At 40.6% G+C, this 7655-nt stretch overlaps 1 protein-coding gene across 2 annotated transcripts; it reads right to left on the bottom strand.

The window, feature by feature from the left end:
- Window positions 1-694: 694 nt before the first annotated feature.
- Window positions 695-4999, bottom strand: SFR1 (SWI5 dependent homologous recombination repair protein 1). 2 transcript variants are annotated; one of them, XM_007964037.3, is made up of 4 exons: window positions 4871-4999; window positions 3993-4114; window positions 2978-3388; window positions 695-1566 (listed from the first exon to the last, which is right to left on the bottom strand). In XM_007964037.3, the coding sequence occupies exons 1-4, from the start codon at window positions 4881-4883 to the stop codon at window positions 1375-1377; spliced, it is 738 nt and encodes a 245-aa protein (XP_007962228.1). In that variant the 5' UTR covers window positions 4884-4999; the 3' UTR covers window positions 695-1374. The 2 variants fall into 2 exon arrangements, with proteins under 2 accessions (XP_007962228.1, XP_007962227.1); XM_007964036.3 differs by lacking the exon at window positions 4871-4999 and adding an exon at window positions 4286-4863.
- Between the last annotated feature and the right edge of the window lie 2656 nt (window positions 5000-7655).

Genomic DNA, 7655 nt, shown 5'->3' with positions numbered 1-7655 from the left:
GCTCCTTCCAGGTGCATATACAACAGCTGCAGTCACAAAAAGAGATGGGCTTTCTTTTCCTGAGCTAAATTCCAAATTTTCAGGGACTGGCCCAGCTTGGGTCCTATCTCCATACATGGCCAAAATGATAGGTACAATTGTATAACTTGGCAGCAGAAACCCAACCCCTGTGGAGGTGGGTTTATAAACAAAATAAACAATCTAAATTTAATCTATTTCACAGATGAAGCTAGAAAGGCAAACAAATGTAAAGAACCTTATATACCATGATACCTTGATGTGGGTGGAAGATAAGGAAATGTAGTTTTATAAGAAATAGATGGTTTAGCCAGGCGCAGTGGCTCACGCCTGTAATCCCAGCACTTCGGGAGGCCGAGGCGGGTGGATCACCCGTGGTCAGGAGTTCAAGACCAACCAGCCTAACCAACACAGGGAAACCCCGTCTCTACTACAAATACAAAATTAGCCAGGGTGGTGACACATGCCTGTAATCCCAGCTACTTGGGAGGCTGAGGCATGAGAATCGCTTGAACCCCAGAAGTGGAGGTCGCAGTGAGCTGAGATTGTGCCATTGCACTGTAGCCTGGGTAACAGGAGCAAAACTCTGTCTCAAAAAAAAAAAAAAGAATAAATAGATGGTTGTTTCACTAAATCATGAGTATGAGAAACAAATTTGAAGAGACAGGGAAGAATATAGTTTTGGACATATGAGTTTAATTACCTGCTAGATTATCAGATGGAAATATGTAGTAAATGGATGGAAACAAGGTGCATAAAATTAGGAGGCAGAAATTTTTACACTTCAGACATTTACCAGAGTGGACAATTTTTAACATTTAAAATAAAACTTTTTGCCACAAAAAACAAATGTATTAAAACTAGTTTCCACAACTGCCCAAATGACTTTTTAAACATGATTTAAATGTCAAGTTTTCTTTGGCAAGTCTATCCAAAATACTAATTTTCCTTTTAGAAGTTAGTTTATAATTTATATATTAGAGTGCCCTTAAGTGATGTTCATCGGGATACATTCCTCTGAGCCCTAATGGTTTTGGGAAGCCTAGGCGGGTGGATCACCTGAGGCCGGAGTTCGAGACCAGCCTGGCCAACATGGTGAAACCCAGTCTCTACTAAAAATGCAAAAATTAGCCGGGCGTGGTGGCAGGTCCCTGTAATCTCAGCTACTCGGGAGGCTGAGGCAGGAGAACTGCTAGAACCTGGGAGGTGGAGGTTGCAGTGAGTTGAGATCACGCCATCGCACTCCAGCCTGGGTGACAAGAGCGAGACTCAGTCTCCAAAAAAAAAAAAAAAGTGCCTAAATATCTTTTAATTAAGTTGTCATTCTCAAAGATATTCTGGAGCAAAAATCAGGAATTAAACATCTATAAATTCTTCTTCACTTCTGTTATAGTGCAGCAATTTATCATCTAACCCATAGTGGTCTATCAATTGAGTAAGGCTCAGTTTCTTGTTCTCTTCAGACACAGCTGACTGCAACTCATAAAGCAACAGCTGGCTACAACTTCTCCACTTCTTTATTAACAACTGTAACTGAGACAGATCATTCTGAAACAGAAAAAAAAAAACCATGTATGTATGTCAATACCTAGTCATGCTAGTTCAACTTAATTAAAGTTGTTAAATTAGTGGATGTGCAGGTTTAAAGGCTAACATACACTGGGATGAATGGGACTTCTATCTAGGAAAAAGTAGGATGGTCATATGTAGAATGGGTACAATGTCATTCAACTTGAGTTCAATGGCTATTTTGTTGGCTCACGCTCTGGACCATCCTTATAAGGGAAAAATCAAATCATTAAACTGGGCCAAAACTATGTCAAGAAGCAGTAATACAGGGAAAAATCTACTCTATTACAACTGTACCTTTTTAAAAATGACACTATACTATACTTTCCACTAAATTTTGCTATGAACCTAAAACTGCTCTTTAAAATTACAATATTCTAGTTAAAAATATTTTTAGGCTAGGCATGGTGGCTCACACCTGTGATCCCAGTACTTTGGAAGGCCAAGGTGGGAAGACTGCTTGAGCCTAGGAGTTCAAGACTAGACTGTGCAAAATAACAAGACTATCTCTACAAAAAAATAATTTAAAAAAATTAGCCAGCTGTGATGGCACATGCCTGTAGTCCCAGTTACTAGGGAGGCTGAGGTGGGAGGATCACTTGAGCCCAGGAGTTCAAGGCTGCAATAAGTTATGACTGTACCACTGTACTCCAGGCTGTGTAACAGAGACCATGTCTCTAAAAAGAGAATGAATAAATAAAATACATTTTTTACTCCTAAATTTTAAAATACATTCAATACTCCTAAATTTTATTTTTAAAAAACCCTAAAATTTCAAGAGAACAAATGAGATATGCTATCTCATCATTTATTCCACATAGTTGGGGGAAAATGAGCTATTGCATATATATGAATTTTCCAGGTAATAAAGGTTATCTCCTTCCATGTACTCAAGTTCTATTTAATTCAACCTATATGAGTTGAAATCTAAAATCTAATATATATTTGGTTTTTTCTCAAATAATATGGCTGAATCACATTAATTATTTGGGGGAGACACAAGATCATAAATAAAATACCTTTTATTGTACTCTACAGCCCATTTTTAGTTTTACTAATTGACTGTCAGCTTTCACTTCTGTTCCCATCGTACTTGCATCTAACATTTAATACTTCTAATATTGCTGTGGGCTAGAAACTAGAGAGAAAAGTTTAACTGCATATTAAATAAGAGCTGAGATTCTTAAAAAGTTTTACCTGGTGTTTAAGGGCCTTTTCTACTCTAAATCTGGAGTTGAATTAAAGTTGTTGGAAGCCAGGTTTCTGAATATTTGGCTTATTGCTTATTATGATAAAAAAAAACACACACCTTATTTTCTATTTTTGAAATTACTTTCCTGCAATTTATGTAAAAATAAAAATGATACAATGGTCCTGAAATTCTTCTCACCTTTGATCTATACATTTTGACTAGTTTTAGCCTCCGAAGAAGGTCTTCTTTCTCCTGAACCTGCTTCACCAATTTGGCTTTTTCATCGTTTAATCTTTGTTTAGGAAGATTCTCATTCATGAACTCATTTTGGAGAGCACTGCATGATCCAGAATGAAGTGACTGAGATTCACAGACACTGAGATTCTTCAAAGTATTTTTCAAATTTGTATTTTCTTCAAATTCACTATCTATGTGTTTAAAACTTTCTTGAAATTCCAAACAGTTTTCCTCTGTGGAAGATGCTGGTTTGTCTGAAAAGGTCTGATCATTTTCTTCACTCTCTATTTTAAGACGTTTCACCACATTGTAACAGGAATTAAATGAAGATCTTGTTTTCCTTAATCTTTCTCTAAGTGTTGCACTCATAGCCTATAAAGAGCATAAAACATTAAAAATGTGAATCAAGAAAAACATTCTTGATGTCAATAAATCACCAGAAATAAAGGCCTTACATTTCTTAGCTAGACACCACTAGATGGCTTTCTGTCTCCACATCTAAAGAAGGCATCACAAAATGTCTTTAATTTCTGGAAGCTCCATTTGTTCTGTTTCCTTTTTACTTCAGCAAGATCACCTTTCTAAAAGTGTTGAAAGGTTTATTCCAGTAATCAAGGAACATTTGTTCAGTAACAAGCACATGCCTGACGGTACTCCAGGTGCTTCAGAATTACAGAGTAAGGAAAAGACCTAGACCCTGCCACTAAAGACCTTCACAATATTGCACAGATTCTAACTTTCTCCATTAATCTGAAACTAACTTAAATGAATTGATTCAAGAGGAAAATATGGAAAGGGGCTGGTGGGTGTCATATATGTCACCTTAGAAGAAAAACATAAAATTGTTTAATAAAATGTCTACTTATTTATGCTACACATTATGTTAATTAACAACCTTCAGTAGAATTTAAACCACCACTGCCACAATACTTAGAAACACACAATGGATCCACTGGAAGGACAAAGATTTTCATACTTGTTTTCGTGAACTATTTGTATAGAGAGATGATGGATTCGCAGAGGCCTGAGGAGTGCTAGGTAAAACCACAGCTGAGTCTGACGGACTTTCCATCTTGAAAGTGAAATCTTGGTTTTTCTCTAAAAAAGAAAAATTATTAAATAAGAATCAAATTAGCCACACCTCTCCATAGTCGGTTTTTATCAAAGAATATATTTTATTGGTGTACAAAGCATCCACAAGTAAGCCAGATATTTCTTCTAATTTCACTTTGTAATTCATTATTGCTCTTTTTGCAGTTTTCCATTTACCTTCCCACAAAGGGACCACTAAGATTTTCATGACACATCAACCAGCTAGTATCTCATAGTCACAACTCTCCTTGTTTTCTTTTCATCCACCAAAATATATTCAAATTCTGCCTTGGAAGAAGGGACGAATAACAGCTTTAGATAATCAGGAATTCTTTATGATGACAGCTTCATAATTCAAGAAGATATAGCCGAAACCTTGACTCAAAAACAATAGGACCTGAATGTCACCCATCCTGAACTCTACAAGCTGACTAGAACCCGTTACCCTGCCGGCCCGAGGCATAAGAAACACAGCGGAGATGCATTTACGCCCTTTTAGTTTAAGCAGCGAATAGGCACTGAAAAGGAGAGTGGACTGAAATTGCTTTCTCCGACAAAGGCATCAACTTTTGAGAGGCAAACCAGGGGCGGGAGTAGTCCCCTCCTTCCCCCCATTGCAGAAAGCCCACTAGATCCCCGAAGACTCCATGCATGAGGTGAGGTTGAGTTCCCCAGACCCGGAAAAGGAGCTCAACTCGACTCCACAGCACACTCCCGGGGAAGCCCAGGTCTCAGGTAACCCCCTTCCCCTCAGCTGAGTACCTCCCTCCGCCATTCCCAGCGAGAGCAAAAAGCGCGCGCAGCTGCGGCCGTAAATCGATCCTGTGGCAGGGGCGGGGCCGTGCGGCTGGCGTAGAAGACGCGCAATTGGCCAGACTGACTAACGCGCGAGACGCCGCTTCACTCAGCGACTCAGAGCGGCGGGACTGCGCGCGCGCCTCCGCCAGCGGGCGGTTGGGGCGGGGCTTGGCCACACGATAGGCGGCCTAAACGCGTGATTGGCAGAATTAACCGGTACGCGCGGCTTTCCCCGCCCAGCGCCCGAGGGCAGCGGGAGTGCGCGCGCGCGGCCGTGATCTGCAGCAGGTCTTCGGGGCGGGCGAAGCTGAGCTTTGGAACGACCAACCGATCCTGAGGGGGGCGCGCTTCCGTTCGCGGCTTCTCTTGTCTTATTTTCAACCGCCTTCCCTTCAGGCTTCCTTGTTTTTGTGCGTCTGTGAAGTGCGCCTGAAAGTGCCTCCCCCTGCCCCCGCCAGCCCGCCGCCTCCATTCTCTGGCTCCAGTCAGTCTCCTCTCCCCGCTCGTCACAGAAAAGGCTTTCCTCAGATGTGGCGCAGCCAGAAGCCGCACGGCTGGCTGCATGTTAGATTTACAGCTTGTGGACTCCCCAGAGGCAGAGACCACAAGAACAGCGTTGGGTTCCAGCCTGTTGAGAATGAAACATGTTAGAATCTATCCGAGAGTGCTGGCACTTTAGCTGAGCTCATCGCTAGCTTTTTTGGCTGCCGCAAACTCGGCGGTCGCGTCGCTAGGTTTTTTTTTTTTGTAAACAACCGTTTGTGCACCTCAGTATTCAGGCTTCTTAGCGTGACCTCAAATCTTTTACTCAAATCTGAGGGAAAATGTAGCCCAAGGAAGTTTGTTGTGGCGCAACACAGGAAACAGAACAATCACTACATGAGATTGTGTCGGTCCGAAATTCAGATGTTTGAGACCGATAGGGCCTTTGCCGGCCACCGAGCAGCAGCATCCCCAGTCGAGAAAATCCACCCCCCGACCCCCCCCGCCCCCACGCTTCCAGTGTGGCGAGGTTCTGTTGCTACTCGACGACAAAGTTAGCTACACTGGGTGGAGCACTGGGTTTAGGGAAAGAGTTGTGTAACTTCTGAGTCGCGTGGAAGTTGGGAATTTCCAGGGGCTGGTGTTTTCAGTCCTCTTATTGAATGGCCGTTTTAAACATTGATATCGTCTCTTTACTATTAATAACATCTGACAGTAATGGCTTAGAACTGGCCAGAAAGGAGTTACCTGAGCCTTAAGCGGTCAGGTATAATAATTACAAAACCTGAGGACTACCTAAGGGAATGATTAGGGGCACAGACGTTAGAGTCAAATTGTCTAGGTTCAAATCCTGGCACCATACTTTATGTTGTGCCTCAGTTTCTTCATCTCTTAATATGGGATTGGAGAATTAAATGAGAACTGGTAAGAAGCAGCTAGAACAGAGCTAGGTATGTAGGAAGCAGTAGTTATTTTATATATTCAAGTGTATTCACCATTCCCTAACTGATTTAAAGGAATGTATCACCTTCACTTACCTTTCACCCCTTGATTTATCTCCCATTCCCCAAAAAAGCACATATATTTTTAAAAGATGCTCTTATCTGTAAGATCCCACACAATGTAAACTATAAATAGCAGAAAATGTAGAGCTTCACATATGATTAGTAATACATATTTCACTCCTAAAAATTTTTTAAATTACATAAGTGGAAGACAGAACTCATGATTTTGTGATAAAGGTGTTACTCATCTCACCAAGCTGCAGGTCTCAGTCTGTACATTTATTTCTCCCTTTACTCATTCATTGGCATCAGTTAATCTCAAAGAAAAAGCATAATGATTTGTCCTGACAGTAGAAGCACAATGCAGACTCTGCATATTCTTTTCACCTCCCGGCATAAGGGCGAGTTGTTTTTATGACTGGCTAAAATCAGCTGCTCCCAAATCCTTTTACCTTTACAACCTAAGCTTAGAGCTGTGTTTTTCCTGGCTGCAGAAAGGAAAACAACATCTTGCCTTGCAAATGTTCTGACTTGCTCATTATGTGAACTGGTATCTTAAAATGGAATTATTTGGCCAGATTTTCAAAGAACTTCAGAACAAATACTCAGAAAAACCTGTATTTCAGAAATGTGCATTTGTTGACCTACCTCTCTGGCTTTCATGCATTGTTAGAACTGAATTATCTCCCTATAAGTTTGTATTTTACTTAATCTTTTCACGTCACAAATTGGAAACCCAGTTTCCCCTGTTTCATGTCAGAGATCTGGAATATAGCCCCTATACTTTTAATTGTACCTTTAGATAAAGCATATCATACATTTCAGTGTCTTTAGTGACTTGAAATCTATTAGCCTGTGAAGACTTTGGTGTTTCTGACACAGGACACTGTATGTTTCCTATGAAGCTTTTCAGGAAGGAAAAAATACTGGCCCAGTGAGCCAGGAAGCAAAGACTCCTTACCCTACCACAGAGAACAATTTAAGCAATAGAATCCAGTAATAATAGTAATTAATATCAACTTAAGTCAGGCTTTCCATGTATTTTAAAATGTCTTCAGTCCCCAAGGCTACTGTTGGCTACTTTGTTACTCATCAGGGAGTGGTAAAATGCTTCGTTCTTGTCTATAATTATTGGTGGGATGATGATGTAGACCTAAAATCTTTATGAGGTTTTTTTTTTTTTATTTTTTTTTGTTCTTGTCTAACGGCAAGAAAAGAATAGTAAATAGCCTGTCTTTCTCTGTCTCTCTCTAGCTACACAC

The sequence above is a fragment of the Chlorocebus sabaeus genome, chromosome 9, assembly GCF_047675955.1.
Source record: "Chlorocebus sabaeus isolate Y175 chromosome 9, mChlSab1.0.hap1, whole genome shotgun sequence".
NCBI classification, from domain to species: domain Eukaryota; kingdom Metazoa; phylum Chordata; class Mammalia; order Primates; family Cercopithecidae; genus Chlorocebus; species Chlorocebus sabaeus.
Note: the sequence above shows the minus strand (reverse complement) of the source record. Positions and strands in the feature narration are given on the sequence as shown.

What these genes read in the sequence shown, in the direction of transcription:
- SFR1 (XM_007964036.3), bottom strand. Translation starts at nt 4,316, where the DNA reads ATGAAAATCTTAGTGGTCCCTTTGTGGGAAG. An exon ending in CAAATAGTTCACGAAAACAA is followed by an intron (nt 3,389 to 3,992) that starts GTATGAAAATCT and finishes TGCTCTTTATAG; the next exon opens with GCTATGAGTGCAACACTTAG. An exon ending in TCAAAATGTATAGATCAAAG is followed by an intron (nt 1,567 to 2,977) that starts GTGAGAAGAATT and finishes TTTCTGTTTCAG; the next exon opens with AATGATCTGTCTCAGTTACA.